The 25,619-nt window shown below is 42.3% G+C and overlaps 1 protein-coding gene across 4 annotated transcripts; it reads left to right on the top strand.

Annotated features, from left to right (window-relative positions):
• Positions 1–4,978: 4,978 nt before the first annotated feature.
• On the top strand, positions 4,979–19,910 carry LOC139558688 (cyclic AMP-dependent transcription factor ATF-6 beta-like). Of its 4 annotated transcripts, none has more exons than XM_071374000.1 (17): positions 4,979–5,274; positions 6,784–6,863; positions 7,624–7,705; positions 8,096–8,155; positions 8,264–8,346; positions 8,559–8,745; positions 8,954–9,118; positions 11,263–11,453; positions 11,605–11,784; positions 14,554–14,636; positions 14,780–14,983; positions 15,458–15,565; positions 15,806–15,905; positions 16,099–16,166; positions 16,387–16,489; positions 16,623–16,707; positions 17,164–19,910. In XM_071374000.1, the coding sequence occupies exons 1-17, from the start codon at positions 5,202–5,204 to the stop codon at positions 17,436–17,438; spliced, it is 2,127 nt and encodes a 708-aa protein (XP_071230101.1). In that variant the 5' UTR covers positions 4,979–5,201; the 3' UTR covers positions 17,439–19,910. The 4 variants fall into 4 exon arrangements, with proteins under 4 accessions (XP_071230101.1, XP_071230104.1, XP_071230103.1 ...); XM_071374003.1 differs by having other exon boundaries at positions 4,979–5,279; XM_071374001.1 differs by having other exon boundaries at positions 4,980–5,274; positions 11,263–11,420.
• The last annotated feature ends 5,709 nt before the right edge of the window (positions 19,911–25,619 follow it).

Raw genomic sequence — 25,619 nt, 5'->3', positions numbered from 1 at the left:
CCTCAGGAGACTGAAAAGATTTGGCATGGGTCCCCAGATCCTCAAAAAGTTCTACAGCTGCACCATCAAGAGCATCCTGACCGGTTGTATCACCGCCTGGTATGGCAACTGCTCGGCATCCGACCAAAAGGCGCTACAGAGGGTAGTGCGTACGGCCATCCAGGACCTATATGCTAGGCGGTGTCAGAGGAAAGCCCAAAAAACTGTCAAAGACTCCAGTCACCCAAGTCAAAGACTGTTCTCTCTGCTACCGCAAGGCAAGCTGTACGGGAGCGCCAAGTCTAGGTCCAAAAGGCTCCTTAACAGGTTCTACCCCCAAGCCATAAGGACTGCTGAACGATTACTCAAATGGCCACCCGGACTATTTACATTGACCCCCTCCCCCTTGTTTTTACACTGCTGATACTCGCTGTTTATTATCTATGCATAGTCACTTTACCCCTACCTACATGTACAAATTACCTCGACTAACCTGTATCCCCGCACATTGACTCTGTACCAGTACCCCCTGTATATTGCTTCGTTATTCTTATTTTATTGCGTTATTTTTATTTTTTATTATAATTTTTTTTAGTAAATATTTTCTTAACTCTATTTCTTGAACTGGATTGTTGGTTAAGGGCTTGTAAGTAAGCATTTCACAGTAAGGTCTACAACTGTTGTATTCGGCACGTGAAAAATAACATTTGATTTGACCTATTGGTAGATAAAAAAATATCCCTTTGATGATTATTAATTACACTTTGGATGGTGTTAATACACCCAGTCACTACAAAGATACAGGTGTCCTTCCTATCTCAGTTGCCGGAGAGGAAGGAAACCGCTTAGGGATTTCCCCATTAGCCAATGGTGACTTTAAAACAGTTACAGAGTTTAATGGCTGTGTTAGGAGAAAACTGAGGATGGATTAACAACATTGTAGTTACTCCACAATACTAACCTAATTAACAGAGTGAAAAGAAGGAAGCCTGTACAGAATAAAAATATCCCAAAACATGCATCCTGTTTGCAACAATGCACTAAAGTAATACTGAAAAATATGTGGCAAAGTAATTCACTTTTTTTCCTGAATACAAAGTGTTATGTTTGGGGCAAATCCAATCACAGGAGGTCGGTGGCACCTTAATTGGAGAGGACGGGCTTGTGGTAATGGCTGGTGCGGAATCAGTGGAATGGTATCAAATACATCAAACAAATGGTTTCAATGTGTTTGATGCTATTCCGCCCCAACAGATCCACAGATGATGCAATCTCTATTGCACTCCACACTGCCTTTCCCACCTGGACAAAAGGAACACCTATGTGAGAATGCTATTCATTGACTACAGGTCAGCATTCAACACCATAGTGCCCTCAAAGCTCATCAATAAGCTAAGGACCCTGGGACTAAACACCTCCCTCTGCAACTGGATGCTGGACTTCCTGACGTGCTGCCCCCAGGTGGTAAGGGTAGGTAACAACACATCCGCCACGCTGATCCTCAACACAGGGGCCCCTCAGGGGTTCGTGCTCAGTCCCCTCCTGTACTCCCTGTTCACTCATGACTGCACGGCCAGGCTGACTGCACACCATCATTAAGTTTGCAGATGACACAACAGTGTCAACAGTGTCAACAACAGCCTGATCACCGATAATGACGAGACAGCTTATAGGGAGGAGGTCAGAGACCTGGCCGTGTGGTGCCAGGACAACAACCTCTCCCTCAACGTGATTAAGACAATGGAGATGATTGTGGACTACAGGAAAAAGAGGACCGAGCACGCCCCCATTCTCATCGACAGAGCTGTAGTGTAGCAGGTCGAGAGCTTCAAGTTCCTTGGTGTCCACATCACCAACAAACTAACATGGTCCAAGCACACCAAGACAGTCGTGAAGAGGGCACGACAACACCTATTCCCCCTCAGGAGACTGAAAAGATTTGGCATGGGTCCTCAGATCCTCAAAACATTCTGCAGCTGCACCATCGAGAGCAAGCTGACTGGTTGCATCACTGCCTGGTATGGAAAATGCTTGGCCTCCGACCGCAAGGCACAACAGAGGGTAGTGCCTACGGCTCAGTACATCACTGGGGCCAAGCTTCCTGCCATCCAGGACCTCTATACCAGGCGGTGTCAGAGAAAGGCCCTAAAAATTGTCAAAAAGCCACCCTAGACATAGACTGTTCTCTCTGCTACCGCATGGTAAGCGGTACCGGAGCGCCAGGTCTAGATCCAAGAGGCTTCTAAACATCTTCTACCTCCAACCCATAAGACTCCTGAACATCTAATCAAATGGCTACCCAGACTATTTGCATTGCCCCCCCCCCCACACTGAGTAACACTCTCCATATTTTCAAGCATAGGTGGTTGCATCCTGTTATGGGTATGCTTGGGTATGCTTGTAAGGATAAAAAAGAAATGGAATGGAGATAAGCACAGGCAAAATCCTACAGGAAAACCTGGTTCAGTCTGCTTTCCACTAGACACTGGGAGATGAATTCACCTTTCAGCAGGACAATAACCTAAAACACAAGGCTAAAGCTACACTGGAGTTGCTTACCAAAAAGACAGTCAAGTGGCCAGGTTTTGACTTAAATCTACTTGAATATATATGGCAAGACCTGAAAATGGTTGTCTTGCAATGATCAACAACCAATTGGACAGAGCTTGAAGAATGTTTTAAATAATAATGGGCAAATGTTGCACAATCCAGGTGTGGAAAGCTCTTAGAGACTTACCCTGAAAGAAACAGCTGTGATCACTGCCAAAGGTGCTTCTACAAAGTATTGACTCAGGGGTGTAAATATTTATGTATGTGAAATATTTCTGTATATCACTTGCTATACATTTCCATAAAAAAAGTTTTCACTTTGTCATTATTGGGTATAGTGTGTAGAAGGGTGAGAAAAAAACAATTGAATCAATTTGTTATTCAGGCGGTAGCACAACAAATATGGAATAAGTCAAGGGTATGAATACTTTCTGAAGGCACTGTACATGAAGTAGAATCTCAAATCAATTTAGGAAATAAAGTTAAATAGGAATTGCTCATAATTATTCTAATACACTAGTGTATACTCCCTCTTTTTATGTTCTGTTCATTTTGTCTTGGATAGAAGGAAATTATGGTCGGTGTGTGTAGTACTCAATCAATGCGTACTACACACACCGTTCATCCACCTCTGGCCTGCTCGCCTCCCTACCACTGAGGAAGTACAGTTCCCGCTCAGCCCAGTCAAAACTGTTCGCTGCTCTGGCCCCCCAATGGTGGAACAAACTCCCTCACGACGCCAGGACAGCGGAGTCAATCACCACCTTCCGGAGACACCTGAAACCCCACCTCTTTAAGGAATACCTAGGATAGGATAAAGTAATCCTTCTCACCCCCCCCCCCCCCTTAAAAGATTTAGATGCACTATTGTAAAGTGGCTGTTCCACTGGATGTCATAAGGTGAATGCACCAATTTGTAAGTCGCTCTGGATAAGAGCGTCTGCTAAATGACTTAAATGTAAATGTAAATGTAAATGCAAAGAACAAAATGGTCACTGTACCTGTACCTGTAGCTGTTGCACTAGAGGTGAGGGGAATCATTAGAAAAAACAACAAAGGCTTGAAATAGCTCCACATCTTTCACCAAAACTCTTAACACTGCAGAGTTAATCGGTATACGTGATAGTAACCCCTCCTTCCCTTTTCCTCTGTTCCCTGTTTAAACCAGACCAAGACCGCGTGAGTCTGTGTGGTCATGACTAAGACAGTGACATTATGGTGACTAATGGGCAGCATTATACCATAGACTCAACATTAGGATAACATTTGATAGTGGAAATCCCAAATGTTTCATTATGCTTCAATGAGAGGACATTGACACGTCTTTTCACATATACCTGTTATATACTGTGTGTCTTATTGCATTTCATGCTAATTTAAAAATGCCTTCTTTTTTTGATTGATTGGTAAATAAGAAGCCACTCACAATAGGGCTAGGCCTATCTTGAAGTTGAGACCGTGTTTAATTACATCCTCGTGAGTACAGGTCTGAACCAGGTGGGACCCCTGCAGAGTGACTTTCCAAACAATGCTATTAGAATGATGACAGTAGTAGCGAAATAAATGCTTTCTACTAGTTTTGTGCAGATATACCGTACCAGAGACGGTTCAGAAATGTTGGACATACTTAGTCTACTTCATACAGTGGAGGGCGCCAAACAACAACACTCACCTGGGTGCACGTTTAGTTTTTTGCCCTCGCACTACATAGATGATTCAAATAACCAACTAATCATCAAGCTTTGATTATTTGAATCAGCTATCTGCATTGACCCTTTTTGCACAAACTTTTTTTAGTCATCACATACGCTGCTTCAACTGTCACTTTATTCATAGTTGTACATTCATTGTCAACTTTTACATAACTACCTCAATTACTTCGTACTCCTGCATATCGACTCCGTACTGGTACCCCTGTATATAGCCACGTTATCATTACTCATTGTGTATCTATTATTACTTGTATTATAAATGTTCAATTATTTCTCTATTTTCTCTGCATTGTTGGGAAGGGCCCGTAAGTAAGCGTTTCACTGTTAGTCTACACCTAGCATTTGATGAATACAATTAGATTTTGATTTGATACATAATTAAAGTGATTAAACTATTTAATTTATTTCAGAGGCTATCGTTTTTCTCCTGTTGTAGCTAGATTTTCATTCCTTTTCATACATCACCTGAGCAAAGAAAATGTTCCTTATTCTTTGACAGTTGATTGTTTTTATCACCAGTCCATTTGACAGGAATGCCTAATTACATGTCTAGTATTTGATATTTTTAATGTCTCTCAAAATTCTGATGCGTGAGTGGGCGGAATCACTTTTAAACATCTGCTTTCTGACCACCCACAACTGTTTACGCTTAGTAAATAGTAATACTATTACTGGACAGGTCGATTGAAAAATGCTTTGATTGGATCCTGCATTGAAAATGGGACGGGCTTTTGCCGGAAATGTCGTTTCCGTGTCTGGATGTAATCAAATGCGAGATGGTGCTGTGGACCGAATGGATATTATGAAACAAAATAAATACAATATCTAATGTTTCGATGGACCCAATCGCAAATTGAAGCTTCATTCGTTGTAAAATCGATTTCGCGGATTTATCTTTTTTGTTTGATATAATTGATCAGTGATTACACCCCCCCAACAAACGTCTTTGGCTGTGTGGCTATGACTACGGATTTACTATCTGATTTGGAAAGTCGTTTCTTCGCTGATAACCTTCTGACAAGCGAAGACTGGGGTAAGGTACATAAATGGTAACGTTACTGTAATGTATGTTTACCACCTGGGAAGCATGGATGCGTAGCTAAAATGATCTGCTACTGTAGCTTGCTAACGCGACTTTCAGCTGATCACGAACGCGTGAATTTGATTATGCATATTCCCTTTACTAACGCTACCCTTAACAGGTTGACAAAGGGAACAAAATGCGAAAAATCAAAATATGAAAGTTGGTGGTAGAATGATGCGCAGTTGGGGGTGGTTTGGTTTCTTTCGTGGGTGTGTCAATGACTAGCTAACGTTATATTTGTACACTGGGCAGCAAGCCGGACATGTGAATGTATTAGCACAGATGAGATGGGGCTTTAGCTAGTTTAGTATTAGTGCGAGAAAAGCTTGTGCTCTGCAAGCTTTTGTTTTCCATAAGATACAGTCTAGCTAAAAATACCATCAGTCCTAAATACCTGAATTACAACTGTATGCAATATGTGAAACAACCATAGGCCTTAGCCTACCCGAAGACTGAAAACATAGCTAGCTTTATGGGACATCTGGTGGTCTGGAATATCTGAGCATCTGTCTTTTTCTTAAATCAGTAGCATTTGCATCTTTCTTGTTTTCATCGTAGGGCAATGTATTTTAGATAACTTACCCTTTTACTGACTCCCTGGTCATTGCTTTTGTATGCTCAAGTTTGCAGACTTAAGTCTTTGGTTGTCTCATGCAATCAGTAAACTGTGAGCACTTTAACTTCCTGTGATTGCTGGACCTGATTTAACTTTTACATTTACTCTTTATGATAGACAGAATTTAAACAGGCCTGTAGTATGAATTCAAACCAGTTTTGGAAAACGTTTTATAGTTGTAAAGGATAGCCTACTTAGTATTCTTTCAGCGTTCTTTCAAGAAAAAAACACCCCACGATAATGTAGGCTTGAACTACAATTAATTTCATAAATTGGCCCTCTAGTTAATGGGGTCTACTATTATCATGAGTAGCTAAGACTTTTGCTATCCCTTGGCTAATTGAAATTCAACAGTAATGGGGAACAATTCTCAGCACAGAGCAGGTTGGTATCTGATCCCTCTGCTATTGAAGCTGGGCCACCTCAGGGCTGAAATCCTCATTTATTTTAAGCCAGCGTCCCCTCCACTGCTTAGATTTCCCTCTCTTTGTAAAGCCAGAAATCCCAAACTGGACTCCTGTGAATGAAACCGGTTTTCCCTTTAAAATGGGTGTAGAAAAGCATCAAACCGTGAGCTTATTTTAGGTGTTGTGTTTATGATCACGACCATCATTTACTAGTAGATCCCTCTTCTTGTTTTAGCTCAAAGGTCCGAGTCATGTCTTTCAAGCCCTTGTCAAACCAAATAAGGCACGGGGAACCATGGAGGACGAGAAGTCGCTGTGGTACAGTGATAAGGCTTTACGAACGCTATCGCAACTGACACTCAAGCACCTAGACTTGAGCGTGTCGGTAAATGATTATGTTCCTACAGTACTAACTAATTGGTCTGTCTGTCCCAGATGCCTGTCTGTACCAGTGTGAGAGCATGGAGGAGGGAGAGGACGGGGAGTACACGAGAGGACCGAAATATGAAACCTCGGTAAGGACAAAGAGAGTTTCTGCTCACAGACCCTGACTGTATTATCTGGCCCCTGTACTGCACATGTTTTATCACCACATTGAAGTTAATCCAAACCGATGACCGACGCTAATCTCTCTTTCAATGATTTAGACCTAATTCCCTGTGTACTCAACATGAGGCCAATTCCAATCTACATCCCTACAATCAACCATTGGAAATGTTTTGTTTGTTAGTAATATGAGGTAACCACCACTGTTACCTCCATATCTGCTTTAACACTATGGTCCACATTTCAGATCCGACAACACAGGTAATTCAGAGGTTCAAATCTCCCATTGACTTGATTTGGGATTACGTCTGTTACACAAGTGTATCTCAAATGAAGATTTGGACCATAAAGACTAGGCCTATCTGATGCAAGCATCTCAGTCCCTTCAGGGTTGCCAGGCCGTCATTGTAAATAAGAATTTGTTCTTAATTGACCTGCCTGGTAAAATAAAGTTTAAATACAATAGTGTGCAATAGTGCGACAATCTGCTCATTCTTGCTCTATGAGAGCAGTATCAGTATAAATCAGCCAGGCAGCGTTACACACTAGCTAGCAGTGGTGAGAGTTCAGTGTGTGATGCCAACGTTAAATAAGGTAACTTGAGTGAGCCTGCGATGGGCCGCCCCATAATGGAGCTGATTGCCTGTTGGGGAAACCGATTGCTTGCCCCCTGTCGACCTACTGACTAATCCAGACGATGGCCTAATTCTGTGCTTCGCTTCCTCGCAGTTTGACAACGATCTCGTGCTGACTCTTGATCCTGACAATCCCACGTCGCCGTGGAGACACCTGGACGACAACCTTCTCACAGGTGCAGAGATTAATAAAACATGGCAGGAAGCATAAAAAAAGGTTTTCCTTTTCAAAGTATTAGTTGTGGTAGTAGACATGTTATTACTGCTATAGAAGGCCCACAAAGCAAAATAATAAGATGAATGATATGGGCCTGAGGATTTCTCCATGTTATTTTAAAGATCAAACGTGTACTAGGCTAAAGCAGGAGTTATGTACAGTAGACTTTCGAGCCGTTTGACCTCAAACTATAAGTGGAAATGTAATTATGTGAACATCAATACTTCCCTAATGCACTACCACTTCAATTTATCAATAAGGTGTCATTGTAGCTCAGCGTCAGTTGTAGTGTACTTTTATAACCTTGCTCCCTCCCCCGCTGTCTCTCTGCCTTCCTCTCACTCTTAAGGGGACAGTCCCGTATTGAAAGATAAAATGACCATAACGCAGCCTTTGCCAGTGGACATGTGTAAGTTCCTCTTTGGCTATTGCTTACGTGTGTGTGTGTGTCTTAGTTTATCCTTGAATGTGAAATATTCACTGTGTCTTTTTGAATAATTTGTGTGTGCTCTTCCAGTGTTCCGGGTGAAGGCGGAGCCTCCCTCCCCTGCCTCCTCGCTGGCCTCAGACTGCTCCCTGACGTCACTCCCAGACTCACAGGTCAGTCCAGACAGAGATCAACTTCCACATCACACTACTAAAAGCACCTTATGTAACATTGATGCATGACTGTATCTCAGAGTCTCTAAACTCGTTAGCCTAGTTAGAGTATGTTAAAGCTAACCAATGTGCAACAAAGCTAACCAATGTCAAGCCTTTAATTATTTTTTTTTTTTTATGTCTTCCACATCTCTCTTTTTTCTACCATTCAGATCACAGTGAAAGGGGAGAACCCGCCCACACCTCCTTATATGTTTGGAGATGTGCTGTCGCCACCACTTGGCACATGTGAAGTCACGGTGGCCTCCGCGCCACAGGCCCAACCACAGGCCCATTTGCTCCCACAGCCACAGCAACACCAAACAGCAGCCAACAATGGCATCGACGCACTTGCCACAGGTGTGTGTTGCTACAGTGACGTCAGCTATACTGTAGGTGTACGTGCTGCACACGAAAGACTTCAGCCACAAGAGAGCAGACTTCATATTTCATGTACTTTTGATGCAAATGTACTTAGACATTTATAGTGCATGGGAGGGGTTTTAAGTCTCACGCGTTCATGCTCTCTGTCACACTGTTTTCTCTATCGCTCACACACACCCTCCAGTTCACCCCACTGCGGCCACCATCAAAGCCAGTACCATCCTGAGCAGTAAGCCTTCCATCCAGCCCAGGCCTGTGTGTTTAGCGGCTCTCCCCGTCCCCCAGGCTCCCAGTCCAGCCAAGGCCCTCATACTGCACAGCCTGCCTAGCATGGACCAGAGCAGGCCTGGTGAGTCCTGGGACCAGACTGACCATTTTTCACACATTACCTTTTTCCAGGCTTACCGTTTGGTGAATACATGAGGTAAACTTCTTATGGCTGCAATCCCGGTAACGGGATGATATGACAACAGCCAGTGAAAGTGCAGGGCGCCAAAACAACAGAAATCTCATAATTAAAATTCCTCAGACATACATGCGTCTTATACCATTTTAAAGGTTGTTGTTAATCCCACCAAAGTGTCCAATTTCAAATATGCTTTTCAGCGAAAGCACTACAAACGATTATGTTAGGTCACCACCAAGCCACAGAATAAGCACAGCCATTTTCCCAGCCAAAGATAGCAGTCACAAAAAGCACAAATGGAGATAAAATTAATCACTAACCTTTGATGATCTTCATCAGATGACACTCATAGGACTTCATGTTACACAATACATGTATGTTTTGTTTGATAAAGTTCATATTTATATAAAAAAAACTCTGAGTTTACATTGACGTGTTACGTTCACTAGTTCCAAAAACATCCAGTGATGGCCACATCTATTCAACAGAAATACTCATCATAAATGTAGATGATAATACAAGTTATACACATGGAATTATAGATATACCTCTCCATAATGCAACCGCTGTGTCAGATTTCAAAAGAACTTTACGGAAAAAGCAAACCATGCAATAATCTGAGACGGCGCTCAGAACTATAGTCAAATTAGCCGCCATGTTGGAGCCAACAGAAACCAGAATTTACATGATAAATATTCCCTTACCTTTGATGATCTTCATCAGAATGCACTCCCAGGAATCCCAAGTCCACAATAAATGCTTGATTTGTTTGATAATGTCTGTTATTTATGTCCAGTTAGCTACTTTGGTTAGCGCGTTTGGTAAACAATTCCAAAGTCACAAAGCGCGTTCACTAAAACGTGACGAAATGTCCAAAAGTTCCGTAACAGTCAGTAGAAACATGTCAAACGATGTATTGAATCAATCTTTAGAATGTTGTTAACATAAATCTTGAATAACGTTCCAACCGGAGAATTACATTGACTTCAGATGAGCGATGGAACGGAGCTCCCTCTTATGTGAACGCGCATGGTCAAAGCATGGTCACCTCATGGCAGTGGTGACTAATTCTCCTCTCATCCAGCCCCCCTTCACAGTAGAGTCATCAGACAAAGTTCTACAGACTGTTGACATCTAATGGAAGCCGTAGGAAGTGAAAACTCATCTCGCTGGGATTTCAATGGGAGCTTGGTTGAAAATCCACCAGCCTCAGAATTTCCACTTCCTGTTTGGATTTTTTCTCAGGTTTTTGCCTGCCATATGAGTTCTGTTATACTCACAGACATAATTCAGTTTTAGAAACTTCAGAGTGTTTTCTATCCAATACTAATAATAATATGCATATATTAGCAACTATGACTGAGGAGCAGGCCGTTTACTCTGGGCACCTCTGTGCACCTTTCATCCAAGCTATTCAATACTGCCCCTGCAGCCATAAGAAGTTAATTAAAGGGGATCCATGAATATATATTTTTTATTTAGAGTTACTCTGTCTGTCTGTCCGTGTGTGTGTACATGCTCAAAGCGACACAATACCTGTCGATGTATAATTCCTGCAACGATTGTTGATTTAGAAATCTATTTATAGGGGCCTCTCGAGGGCGCAGCGGTCAAAGAGAGGTGTCACTATAGACCCGGGCTGTATCACAACCAGCCGTGATCGGGAGTCCCATAGGGCGGCTCACAATTGGCCCAGCGTTGTCCGGGTTAGGGGAAAGTTTGGCCGGGGGTGCTTTACTTGGCTCATCGTACTCTAGCGACTCCTTGTGGCGAGCTGGGCGCCTGCAGGGTGACCTCGGTCGTCAGGTGAACAGTGTTTGCTTTCAGGTTAAGCAGGCGGGTGTTAAGAAGCGCAGTTTGGCGGGTCATGTTTCGGAGGACGCATGACTCGACCTTCGCCTCTCCCGAGTCCGTTGGGGAGGTAAAGGGGATAAAAAGAAGAGAAACTATTTATATATCAGTCTTTTTTTCTTTTCTTTTACTACCCATATTCTGGATTTTAGTGTGTCTGTCTGGTAAGATAATTTATTATGTAATGGCATGGTTATGTAATAGCTAAGTGATGTCCCATTCCTTTCCTCCCTTAGTGGTGCTTTCCCAGTCTGTCTGTCTGGGGTCCACTCCAGCCATCGTCAAAATGGAGCCTGTCTCTCCCACCATGCCTCACGGCCATAGCCCCACGGCCCCATTCCCCAGCAAACCCATAGTCCCAGCGTCCTCTCTGCCAGGGAGCAATGGCATTGATGTGAGTGTCTGTCAGTCACATGTCAGTCAGTCAGTGAGTAGGATTTAGTCTCTTTCACTCTCTTCTTCAACTGTTGTATTACCTCAGTCTTCACTGTCGGATCATACGGCGTGCCATCAGCTGCTGTTAACAACTTCTGCCATAATTCACGTTCATGTGTTTTCCCCTAACGGCCGTGTCACAGATGAAGGTGATGAAGAGGCAGCAGAGGATGATCAAGAACCGGGAGTCGGCGTGCCAGTCACGCAAGAAGAAGAAGGAGTACCTGCAGAACCTGGAGGGGCAGCTGAGGGAGGCGCAGCAGGAGAACGAGCGCCTCCGCAGGGAGAACCAGGCCCTGAGGGAGAGGCTTGTCGGGAAAGAGGTACGGGGTGGGAGGGTGGAGCGGGAGGGAAGATTTGCAGGGCTCTACAGTGCGAGCATTACATTTCCAAATATTTTTCTTTTTAAATAGTCAGAAGTCAAGTATGAGCACATGTGCTAGTTGCGATTTATTGTAGAAAAATGCTGCAGTAGCTGTTTTCAAAGTGTTTCTACCGTTTTATTTCATAGCTGCTAATCAAACAAAGAAATACAAATCCTATATCCCACCTCCCACCAGGAGAGTTGTGCGCTCTGAATGAAGTGCTGATTCATTTTTGGAGGCGTTGTGCATAGAAGTTGGTCTAATTTACTCTAAAGTCTACAAAGTGAGACTTTGTCTTTGTGTTTCTTGGCTATTTACATTGTTTTGTTCACAAGCTAGGTTGTTTTTCAACATTAGTTTGAGTCTGCTGCTTCAACTGATAGTGAAGAGATGCCCTAGTCAGATCCCAAATCTCACACACAGACCTACGTGACACGACTCAAGTGGCCCCATTACCACAGTAACCTCCCGCCCTTATAGGCGCAGCTGAAAATGGTCTCTTCTGATATTTCGATTAAAATTAAATGAAATGGAGCAATATACCACATTTACTTTTTACTAATACATTGTTTTAGAAACATTACAAATCATGGTCATCTATTCTGTTTTTATTTTACATTTTTTTGCTGTAATTATGGGGGGGAAATATTTAGCCCGGTAAAAAAAATCTGAGTGGCTGTTTGATTTTTTTTCTTCTCATCTACCTGCCACAGTGGCCAAAAAGTTCATTTTAGGCCCTGAACCAAAGATATTGTATTTCCAGCTGTTTGAAGCTGGTGTACAGTCGTGGCCAAAAGTTTTGAGAATGACACAAATATTAATTTTCCACAAAGTTTGCTGCATCAGTGTCTTAAGATATTTTTGTCAGATGTTACTATGGAATACTGAAGTATAATTACAAGCATTTCATAAGTGTCGAAGGCTTTTATTGACAATTACATGAAGTTGATGCAAAGAGTCAATATTTGCAGTGTTGACCCTTCTTTTTCAAGACCTCTGCAATCCACCCTGGCATGCTGTCAATTAACTTCTGGCCACATCCTGACCGATGGCAGCCCATTCTTGCATAATCTATGCTTGGAATTTGTCAGAATTTGTCGGGTTTTGTTTGTCCACCCGCCTCTTGATGATTGACCACAAGTTCTCAATGGGATTAAGGTCTGGGGAGTTTCTTGGCCATGGACCCAAAATATCAATGTCAATATCACTTAGTTATCACTTTTGCCTTATGTCAAGGTGCTCCATCATGCTGGAAAAGGCATTGTTCATCACCAAACTGTTCCTAAATGGTTGGGAGAAGTTCCTCTCGGAGGATGTGTTGGTACCATTCTTTATTCATGGCTGTGGTCTTGTGAGTGAGCCCACTCCCTTGGCTGAGAAGCAACCCCGCACATGAATGGTCTCAGGATGCTTTACTGTTGGCATGACACAGGACTGATGGTAGCGCTCACCTTGTCTTCTCCGGACAAGCTTTTTTCCTTGTGCCCCAATCAATCGGAAAGGGGATTCATCAGAGAAAATGACTTTAACCCAGTCCTCAGCAGTCCAATCCCTGTACCTTTTGCAGAATATTAGTCTGTTCCTGATGTTTTTCCTGGATAGAAGTGGTTTCTTTGCTGCCCTTCTTGACACCAGGCCATCCTCCAAAAGTCTTCGCCTCACTGTGCGTGCAGATGCACTCACACCTGCCTGCTGCCATTTCTGAGCAAGCTCTGTACTGGTGGTGCCCCGATCCCGCAGCTGAATTAACTTTAGGAGACGGTCCTTGCGCTTGCTGGACTTTCTTGGGTGCCCTGAAGCCTTCTTCACAACATTTAAACCGCTCTCCTTGAAGTTCTTGATGATCTGATAAATGGTTGATTTAGGTGCAATCTTACTGGCAGCAATATCCTTTACTGTGAAGCTCTTTTTGTGCAAAGCAATGATGACAGTACATGTTTCTTTGCAGGTATACATGGTTGACAGAGGAAGAACAATGATTCCAAGCACCACCCTCCTTTTGAAGCTTCCAGTCTGTTATTCGAACTCAATCAGCATGACAGAGTGATCTCCAGCCTTGTCCTCGTCAACACTCACACCTATGTTAACGAGAGAATCACTGACATGATGTCAGCTGGTCCTTTTGTGGCAGGGCTGAAATGCAGTGGAAACGTTTTTTGGGGATTCAGTTCATTTGCATGGCAAAGAGGGACTTTGCAATTCATCTGATCACTCTTCGTAACATTCTGGAGTATATGCAAATTCCCATCATACAAACTGAGGCAGCAGACTCTGTGAAAATTAGTATTTGTGTCATTCTCAAAACTTTTGGCCACGACTGTACAAAACCGAAAGTAAAAGACGCAAAAATGAAACTTGAGGGAAGCATAGAAATGGTGCACATACAACATATCTACCGCTTCTTAGACTTGCTTTCAATATGAATGACAGATCTATAACTCACATTTCTATGTGAATTTGGTCGGGGTCGACCAAAAAGTGACATAATCGCAGCTTTAAGCAAATGTGTTCGGCGACTACATTACTGAGCCAGTGATGGATTTCCATAATGGACTGGATGGACTGCATTGCTTTCAATTCATCTTTCTAAATGAAAGTCTTAAGAATGTGGTTAAGATTTGTCTGTTAAAGCAATGACTAGGGATACATTCAAAGAGGTCATTGAGGATACGTGTTTGTACTTGCGTGTGTACACTGTGCGTTAACTCTCCTCTCTCTGTATTCCAGGGCAGTGAGTCTGGTAACAATAAGAGGGCCGTCTGCGTCATGGCAGTGCTACTATTCATGACCTTCAGTTTCGGCCCTGTCAGGTAAAAGTCACTGTTCATAGTCACTGCCATTCAATGAAGTGTTAACGATTGGCAAATTGTCCAAAACAAATCCTTTGTTTTAAAGAGTCATGTGCGTAACTCCATGATTTGATGTTTGATTTTGACCAAATGTTTTCCTCCAGTATCACAGACAGGAAGCTGGAGACGGGATTACAGGAGGAGGTGGTGCCTCACGCAGGAAGACGTCTCCTGGAGTTTGAGACGGCTCAGGAACACAGCAGAGTGGAGGAAAGGATGGATCCTGAGGAGGAAGAGGAGGAGGGAGGAGAGGATGGGTGGAAGGGAGGAGAGGTGGAGAGGGAATCCACCGATTCGTACCAGTTTAGGTGGGTAAAAAAGTCCAATTCATAGTTCATTCTGCGTATCCATGATGGTGAGCCTGTTCATTGTGTTCTTTTCACAGCCATCTGCGACTGCTGCCCATGTGGGTCGTACATGCAATCATGCATCTACCAATCGTTCTAATTGATGAGGCTTTGCAAACATGGCTTCAGCCAAGTAGAACGCCCTTAGAGAACAAGACCGTGTTTCAGCTGAGCAGAAGATTTGCATGCAGTCTAATAATCAAGAATGCAGTCAAACTGGTCTGATCTTGGAAGTATGTAACAGGCTGTCATAAAATGAACGATGTCCACATACTAAGTGTTTACTTCATGTTTACTTCTCTTTGAGGACTTGTGCCCTTGAAAGCACTAGTTTTCCATAGAATATTAGTGATATACTGATTAGGCTTTCAGGAGGGTGTTGAATCTGTTCAAAGTTGCTGTTTCATTCTGTATTACGTGTTTGGCTGTTTTCAGGAACCTGAGTGACGTGTTCAGCGACGTGAAGGATTTGGTCCTGCAGGACATCGACCGCTATTTCACCTCCAATGACTGCAGGCAGTTCAACCGTTCCGAGTCCCTCAGGTCAGCGGGGCTGCTATGGTCGCAACTCAGGAGTCTGTCTCTGTCTCTCTCTGTCATCCCATCTCTCACCACATTTATGCAAATATGATATTGCTACTCTATCTACAGTATCTACTGTGTTCTCATATCTGTGTTGAAAGGAGGCGGTGTATAATATCATAGATCCAACTGTATGTGTTATTAGTACATTATCCGTGTACTCATTTTGACTGTAGCTGACTGTTTCACGTCCTCTTTCAGGCTGGCGGATGAGCTGAGAGGATGGGTTCACAGGCACCAGATCGACAGGAAGAAGTCTGGAGGGAAGCCAAAGATGGTGAAAAAAGCTAAAATAGCGCAGGTGTGGTTTCATCTACTTTCTTAGTATTTCTGTATGCGATCATATTTTCTTAGTATTTCAAGTTCACATGCGCAGGTGAGTACGCAGGATACCCTCTCGTGTGTTGGAACGACCTATTTGTTAGAGTTGGTGTTCATGTGTATTGTTTGGGTACACACATGCATCATAGTTGTTTCCCTTCCCTTTTCTACAGAAAGCACAGCTAAGGAAGACGAACTTCTCCAGATATCTTCCCATTCAGACCCATCGTTCCATCGAGAGGTAACCGTCGTAGACCACATTTCCCAGTAGTCAACAGTGGCTGTTCATGCTTCAATTTGATTCGTTGACTTTTGCATGTTCACTTGTATCATACTAAACCAAGTGTGGTATTTGTATCAACTGAGGAAAAACACTGCTGGAATGAGTGACCTTTAAAAAAATATATATATATATATTATTGCTATTTGTCTTGGCCCAACTTCCCTACTGTCTCTCACAGTCAGATACAAGTGTTCCCTGCCGGTGCCGAGATCAGCTACAGTGACTTCATGGACGCCATCGACCGGCGTGAGGACACCTTCTACGTGGTCTCCTTCAGACGGGTAAGACGGAACAGCAACACCAAACCTCTAGGGAAGTGAAACCGAGTGGGAATAAAAACGGACATTGGGTGTCATTCGCATTAATGCAAAACAAATATGTCCTGAAATTTCTGAACATACTTTCTGTCTGTAGGATCACCTGCTGTTGCCTGCCATCAGCCACAACAAGACCACACGGCCCAAAATGTCTCTTGTGATGCCGGCTATGTCTGTCAACGGTGAGTTTGTTTTTCTTGATATCTAGTTGGAACTATCCGCGGTTTAGAATTATGCATAATTATAGCTCCATTGCACTGCTGTACACTTTGTCAGATATATTGTCAGATATAACTTCTTGAGATGCCCTCGTAATGGGGGCAATGGAGATCTTTGAATGATGAATTTCGTTTGCGTTAAATGTACGTATTATGTAAAATTGTCAACACAATTATGTGTTATGTGCCCGAATAAACCCTATTTTGCTCCAGGGGCGCCACACTACAATGGCTGACCCTGTAAAACAACACATTTCACTGCACCTATCCGGTGTACAGTACCAGTCAATATTCACAATAAAACACTTTTTTTGTTATTTAGTTAGACAGATAAAGGCTATCTATTGTACACTCTCCTCTCCCTGTCAGTGTCTGTCTATTTTTTACATTGCACTCTTTCGTTCTCTCTCCCTCCCACAGAGAGTTTATATAACAAATCCCAGGGGTATGAGATGATGATGCAGGTGGATTGTGAGGTCATGGACACCCGGATCATCCCCATCAAAGCCTCCGCTGTTCCCCCGTCCCTCCGCGACCCCCCTCCTGCTCCCCCCGCCCACCATCACCACAGCAACCACACCTCCCTCCGAGGCCGCCACCATCCCCACACCGGCAGAGCGGAGTCTCCACGGCAACCCTTAGCTATCAGAAGACGGGAGGCCGAGTATTACATCAGCCAGGGGGGCCAGGTTTGAGGTTATTGAAGGTGAACAATTGAGAGGGGGATTAGAGGAGAAAGGAGAGGTAGCGGAAAACGGGACAAAGAGGGTAATGGGAGATCGAATAGGTGAAGTTAGATGGGGAGGAGAACTTAATAAGGGAGAGTTGAAAGGTTGTAGGAGGCAAATCTGTTATGGAATTACGGAGGCCATCTGTACTAATTGAAACAGATGTTTAACAATGACCTTACGGTGCCCCGATGTTGAAACGTTGTCTCAGCAACTCAAAGCAAATGTGTTTATTCTACTGAAGACTCAATATACTAATAGACCAATGAGTAATACCCACTTTGCGAACCTGTTCTGTTTTTATATTGAAGAAGTGAAATAAAATTTTAAGAAATAAATTATTTAAACAAAGCAAACCTAAAAGGCTATGCCATCACCCACGTTATATAACCTCATGCCACTTGACACCCTCTGTTATTTATATATTTTTTTACATTCTAGGATTAAAAGTTTACCAATGGGCTCCTAACTAAATAATTTCTTAATATATACTTTTTTTTTTTTTTTTACCTGCCCAAAACATAGACCTGGCAGTTCACTGCACTAAGACATAGCGCAGAACTAATCACTGAAATATATATGCAGCTAATGGTAGAATGGACTGCTCGTGGTTTCATTTGAGTTTTTTTTGTTGTTGTTGTAGAGGTTGTCTGTATATTTGTTTTTATCGCTTTCCATTGAAATTCCATTCCGGGGGCTCCTGCAGGAAATGCAGGTCAGATGCTAGTTGTCAGCTTAGATTTGGTTTTTGTTTGTTTATTTTATGTGAAATGTGTTTGGATTTGTATGAGGATTATTTAACTTGAGTTTATTGGTTGTAAATATAAATGGTAGCTGTTGAGTTATTTTTTTTAAATTCATACCTATATTTTGCTCTGTCCTCTAAACCTCTGCATCTTATGGGCACAAACCTGCTGTTCTTATGTTCCAGAAGTGAATACAGTAATAAATAAGTACATGGATGGATTAAATATATTTGCATTGAATGTAGACCACCACCTTGATCATACTGTGTGTTTCTATATACAGGTGACTTTCACACTTACAAATGGATCAGCTGCAAGATTTCTGCATCTCCATGTCATTATGGAGAACAGCAACAGCTGTGATAGTACAGAAACAAACCTAGGATGTATTAACATCTGAATAAATTCTCAATGTTCTCAAATTCTCAATAAATTCTCAATGTCATCAGCAATTACTGACACTTTAGCCAGAATCCAGTTACTCTGAAATTATAGAATTTATTGTTTCTCATACACAGTATATGTGAAGTAATTCCAGTGAACTGTAAGCATCGTTTTCAGTTGTTTTTCTTTTGGTGGTCGTCACCCCGTCCCCCCCAAAATGCAGTCAGCCTGAGTCTTCTGACCAAAAGTGGTTTCTGAATCTACAATGAGATGTGAAGACATTTCCTTTAGTTGCAAACTCTGAACTCTCGGTATGTTTTGTCTGTCTTTCTCTGCCTGAAGCACTGCACACACTTCTTCGGCAAGTGTGTATGTTTGAGATAATAATGCCGTTCTCATGGGAATACCACCCATGTTTTTTTAAATATATTTTTTAAATATAAAAGTAGAATTATTATTAAAATAAATGGATATGAAACTGTACAAGTTTTGTTAGGGGTGTTGATGGGTCTCTTTGTAGTCTTATTTCTATTTCAGACCTTACTTTAGCCAATGAAATACAGGAACACAATGCTACTAGTGTGAGGTGTCAGACCAAAGACATTCCCCTTTTTTCATTTACATGTCAATTCACTGTCTCACACAAACACACTCACCGCACACACACATTATATGTACACACACAGCAAAACTTTAAGCATGAAAATCGATGGTTATAATGGAAGCAATGTTACAGAAGGGTATTAGGGCCAAGTGAAGAGTAAACAATTATAAACAGCAACGGGTGGTGGTACTTGGATTATAATTTTTTGCATGATATGTAGAGAAGTACTATGTATGTAACCACGTTTCCTCCTCAAAATAATCTGTGGCACAACCTTTTCGAGGTCCTAATACTACTACTTCTTATTATTATATGTGCTAAAAGAGGATATTCTTGTTACTGAAGCCAATTCTAAAGTATAGTTTCACCAGGTCATCTAACTGCAGGCTTTTCATTGGTGGCGCGCACAGCAACAGGGAGTCACGGAGACATGCTGTTAACCAAATCTCCTACTTTAATCTTGAAATTTAACTTAACATTTAGACTTTTTATTCTAAACATTTTTACTTTATTCTCAAAATATTGGCACTTTATTCTTTACTATCGTGCAATTTTTTTTAAATCCAAGTACCACCACCCGTTGCTGTTTATTTTTTACTCTTCACTTGGCCTGTAATACTCTTCCGTACAATGTACATATGTTGTTCAATGCCACCTGTCTTTTCTTATTTAAATGAATTTTCATAAATAAAACTTTAAAAAATGTCCTCTTTCCCTGAATGAGAAGTTTGAGCTGCTGCCTTTTTGTTTGTTTTCTACAAACATTGAATTAGATTTTTTTTTTTTTATATATATTTTTTTATACACTGTTGCCTTTCTCTTGAACATACCCAAAAAGCAGGATCAACATGAACATAACTCTAAAAATAAATATTGTTCATAGGGCTCTGAAGCGATCAACCAACTTTTTCCTTCTAATTCTTCTTGTGTGTCACCATTTTTCTGTCACCTTGATTTGATCTCTTAAACCGAAAGCCAGAGTGGTTGGTCTCGATCCAGCAGCTTTAATTGTCTGCTGATACAAATACCATCCTTGGTTTGGTCTTGTGCAAACAAGCAGATAATGCCTTCTCTACTGAATGCTTTCACCTTATCTCGCTACTGCGTTTTCATCTCGCTACTGGATGTAGCCTTACAAATACACTGCAAAGTATTAACAAGTCAAATGTGTCTTTGCAGCAGGAGGAGCAATTTGCATCAGGGAAATGCATGCAAAAGGATAACCTAAAAGTAAAGGAAAACTGGTCTTGACCATGTAAACAAAGCTTCATATAGACTGGCAGCTATGTTTATCAGTGCAAGAACAAGAACCCATCATTAGTCATGGACAGGCTGAGGTAGTTGAATGTTCAGCCCAGACTGATGACGTGAGATGGTGAAGTGTATTTGAATTCTCAGAGGACAGGGCACTGCTTTGACAGAGAACCAGGAGCCTAATTGCTGAAGTAATGCCTAGCTGTAAAGCAGAAGGCAGATGACTGAGGCAAATGAGAGCGAGATGCCGGGTGGGGGAAAGTTGATGCTCAGCTCACACACTCACATATCCTATTCCTGAGGTATTCAGAAAAACGAGTCAAAAGTTAATCAGTCAAATGGGTTATTTTTCAGTCTTTTCTTGCTCATCAGGCTTTATGGATAACAAAGAGCGTAATGGTAAAGGTTAATACTACTGAGAGACTCAAAATGTTTGTCCTCATCAGGCATCTTTCTCAGCTAGGGGGCACTTGAGTTCTGTGCATTGTGCCTTCTGGGTGAATCAGACCCCAGTATTTGATGGTGGGGTTGTATGACCAAAAAATACATCTCCATGTTAGACCCTTACAGGACCTCAGAATAGTCCATACCATTTGGAGACATTTCTGTCTGGTCACTTGAATGGACTGCAGGGAATACTACTTTCATTTTTGAAAACATTTTATTCTATTTTGGAGGTAATAAAATATACTTTTGGCTCAGAAAACATGGGAAAAGAGGGACGACTACAACCAATTTTGATAAAGTCATAGGTTCAAAGGAGAGTGTTTTGGCTTTGAAAAAGTATGGATGGGGGTGACACACCCTAACCCTTAGGGGCGATGACAATTCTGCCTCCCGAACATTCCAATGGTTATCTTTAGATCGCATTGTAGTATAGCTTCTTGGAGTAGGAAATATTCTCTCACACACACACACACACACACACACACACACACACACACACACACACACACACACACACACACACACACACACACACACACACACACACACACACACACACACACACACACACACACACACACACACACACACACACACACACACACACACACACACCTGGATAAAAACTACAATTACATTCTCAGTAACGCTTACAGATTTTTATTTTATTTTTATGACTGTGATATGTTGTTTATCTACCTTAGTTGAATGCACCTGACTAAGTTGCTCTGTATAAGAGCGTCTGCCTAATGGCCTAAATGTAAAAACAAACGCATGCAAAGCATGCTGGGTATTAGTCTAATGAGTTCAGCCCCCAAACAACTACACATTTGGTCGATCAGGACTAGACCAAATCTTAACAAATAATAGACGTCTAGGCTCATAAATTTGAACAGCACAGCAGAGTACAGTACAGCTTAATTCAGTAGAGTACAATACAGTAGAGTTTATTTCAGTAGAGTACAGAACAGTTTAGTTCAACAGAGTACATTAGAGTAAAGGAGGGTATAATCCAGTAAATTATACTGTACTATACTCTGCTGTGCTTTACAGAACTCTACTTTATGTTTCTTTAGTTTACTCTGTGCTCTACTGTACCAGCAGCGGTCCGCCCATTAGGGTGTTTGGGGCGGCGCCCCACTTGTGATTGGCCCCAATTATTTTTATTTTTTTTACAAAAATATATATATTATATAATTCATCGATTGTTTTTAAATGCTCATAAACGTGTAGTAAATGTGTACATTTTACTATTTCAAAACTATATTATTCAAAACAAGCTGTTCAGTTACTTACTGCTCTGTGACTGCCAGGCAGCTCCGTCTCCGTGGGTGCATAGGCCATGCGAACATTGCTTGGATTTCTTTTCCAGCTATTTGCAGAGGGGGAACTGCCCCAATGAAATCGCAGGATTTTATAGCATATATTATAACCGCACAAAGTAAATGCACTCAAATGTGCATTCAATCAACCTATTCTCCTCTTCCCATTTTTTATTACATTACAACTTACAGGAGCAATTAGGGTTAAGTGCCTTGCTCAAAGGCACATTGACAGATTTGTCACCTTGTCGGCCCGGGGATTCAAACCAGCAACCTTTCGGTTACTCGCCCAACCCTCTTAACCGCTAGTTTATCTGTTGCCCAATGAGTCTATCACACCAGACGGCTTACTTCTGCACGTGAGACTAGATCTGCTCAGTACAGATGCTGCTAAAGCAAAAATAATCATACCAATCATGGTAGCCTGGGACCTGATAAACCGGACAACTACATCCAACAAGAACTGAAGGACAGAGAGATACACTAGTTAGAACCTTCTCATGGCGGATCTGGTAGGACAAAAAAACATGGCCCCTTGTTTCCCCCCATGTTGTTAATCAGGTTCTACTGTAGGTGACAGGGCGACATCCATCACAAAGCATTATCAAGTTAATTAGCCAGCTACAGTCATTGTGATAAACATTGAGTAATAGTTCGGTAGATTTTTTGGGGGGTCAAATTAACCAGTTATCTACCCTTGATGAGCAGCTAGCTAGCCATATTTATTTATAAATCAATTTATAAATCGGGAGGTGCCGGAATAAAAAGTGAGAATGAGAGGGGTGTGAACTGGGGGGCTCTGAGGTACCGGAACGCATGAAAACGTGTCGGCATTAAGGGCAGGCCTTAGGGGGCCTGGCCCGCCCTACTGTACCTCCTAGCCCGTACAAATAAATAAATATAGAAATATTGATCATTTATTTGACTGAGACGCACACCGGCAGAAAGATGCATCAATCTCAGATAAAGCATCCGATCGAGCAAAACAGCACCCCTCTGTCTCAGTATGTGTAGACCATGTATCTGATGCTGTCTGGACAAAAAGAGTATGGCATGTCATACTATTTCTGGCCAGACAGCATCAGATACATGTGCTACAAACAGTGGATTCAGAAAGTATTCAGACCCCATGACTTTTTCCACATTTTGCTACGTTACAGCCTTATTCTAAAATGGATTTAAAATACCCCATTATGTAAAGTGAAAACAGGTTTTTAGACATTTTTGCAAATGTATTAAAAATAAAAAACAGAAATACAATTTTTACATAAGAATTCAGACCCTTTGCTATGAGGCTTGAAACTTAGCTCAGGTGCATCCTGTTTCCATTGATCATCCTTGAGATGTTACTACAACTTGATTAGAGTCCACCTGTGGTAAATTCAATTGATTGAGCATGATTTGGAAAGGCACACATCTGTCTATATAAGGTCCCACAGTTGACAGTGCATGTCAAAAGAGCAAAAACCAAGCCATGAGGTCGAAGGAATTGTCCGTAAAGCTCAGAGACAGGATTGTGTCGAGGCACAGATCTGGGGAAGTGTACCAAAACAATTCTAGAGCATTGAAGGTCCCGAGAACACAGTGGCCTCCATCATTCTTAAATGGAAGAAGTTTGGAATCACTAAGACTCTTCCTAGAGCTGGCTGCCCAGCCAAACTGATCAATCGGGGGAGAAGGGCATTGGTCAGAGGGGTGACCAAGAACCCTCTGTGGAGATGGGAGAACCTTCCAGAAGGACAACCATATCTGCAGCACTCCACCAATCAGGTCTTTATGGTAGAGTGGCCAGACGGAAGCCAGTCCTCAGTAAAAGGCACATGACAGCCCGTTGGAGTTTGGCAAAAGGCACCTAAAGATTCTCAGACCATGAGAAACAAGATTCTCTGGTCTGTTGAAACCAAGATTGAACTCTTTGGCCTGAATACCAAGCATCACGCCTGGAGGAAACCTGCTACCATCCCTACTGTGAAGCATTGTGGTAGCAGCATCATGGGAGACTGGTCAGGATCAAGGGAAAGATAAACAGAGCAAAGTACACAGAGATCCTTGATGAAAGAGCGTTCAGGACCTCAGACTGAGGCCAAGGATTCACCTTCCAACAGGACAACGACCCTAAGCACACAGCCAAGACAACTCCGGAATGGCTTTGGGACAAGTCTCTGAATGTCCTTGAGTGGCCCAGCAGGAGCCTGGACGCTCCCCTTCCAACCTGACAGCGCTTGAGAGGATCTTTTTTTTAAAAGTATTATTATTTTTGATTTATTTCACCTTTATTTAACCAGGTAGGCCAGTTGAGAACAAGTTCTCATTTACAACTGTGACCTGGCCAAGATAAAGCAAAGCAGTGCGACAAAAACAACAACGGAGTTACATATGGGATAAACAAGCGTACAGTCAATAACACAATAGAAAAATCTGTATACAGTGCAAATGGAGTAAGGAGGTAAGGCCATAAATAGGCCATAGTGGCGAAGTAATTACCATTTAGCAATTAACACTGGAGTGATAGATGTGCAGATGAGGATGTGAAAAGTATGATGTGAAAGTAGCAAAAAAACAAAAACAAATATGGGGATAAGGCAGGTAGTTGGATGGGCTATTTACAGATGGGCTGTGTACAGCTGCAGCGATCAGTCAGCTGCTCTGACAGCTGATGCATAAAGTTAGTGAGGGAGATATATATCTCCAACTTCAGTGATTTTTGCAATTTGTTCCAGTCATTGACAGCAGAGAACTGGAAGGAAAGGCGGCCAAAGGAGGTGTTGGCTTTGGGGATGACCAGTGAAATATACCTGCTGGAGCGCGTGCTACGGGTGGATGCTGCTATGGTTACCAGTGAGCTGAGATAAGGCGGGGCATTACCTAGCAGAGACTTGTAGATGACCTGGAGCCAGTGGGTTTGGCGACGAATATGTAGCGAGGACCAGCCATCGAGGGCATACAGGTCGCAGTGGTGGGTAGTATATGGGGCTTTGGAGACAAAATGATGGCACTGATAAACTGCATCCAATTTGCTGAGTAGAGTGTTGGAGGCTATTTTGTAAATGACATTGCCGAAGTCCAGGATCGGTAGGATAGTCAGTTTTAGGAGGGTATGTTTGGCAGCATGAGTGAAGGAGGCTTTGTTGCGAAATAGGAAGCCGATTCTAAATGTAATTTTGGATTGGAGATGCTTAATATGAGTCTGGAAGGAGAGTTTACAGTCTAGCCAGACACCTAGGTATTTATAGTTGTCAGAACCGTCCAGAGTAGTGATGCTAGTCAGGCGGGTGCGGGCAGCGATCGGTTGAAGAGCATGCATTTAGTTTTACTAGCATTTAAGAGCATCGTCTGCATAGAGGTGGATCAAAGAATCACCCGCAGCAAGAGCGACATCATTGATCTATAC

This window comes from Salvelinus alpinus, chromosome 29, assembly GCF_045679555.1.
Source record: "Salvelinus alpinus chromosome 29, SLU_Salpinus.1, whole genome shotgun sequence".
NCBI classification, from domain to species: Eukaryota; Metazoa; Chordata; class Actinopteri; order Salmoniformes; family Salmonidae; genus Salvelinus; species Salvelinus alpinus.
The sequence above is the reverse complement of the archived record's forward strand: the minus strand, read 5'-3'. Positions and strand labels throughout refer to the sequence as shown.

What these genes read in the sequence shown, in the direction of transcription:
- LOC139558688 (XM_071374000.1), top strand. Translation starts at nt 5,202, where the DNA reads ATGACTACGGATTTACTATCTGATTTGGAAAGTCGTTTCTTCGCTGAT. An exon ending in GCCTTTGCCAGTGGACATGT is followed by an intron (nt 8,156 to 8,263) that starts GTAAGTTCCTCT and finishes GTGCTCTTCCAG; the next exon opens with TGTTCCGGGTGAAGGCGGAG. An exon ending in AGAGGCTTGTCGGGAAAGAG is followed by an intron (nt 11,785 to 14,553) that starts GTACGGGGTGGG and finishes TCTGTATTCCAG; the next exon opens with GGCAGTGAGTCTGGTAACAA.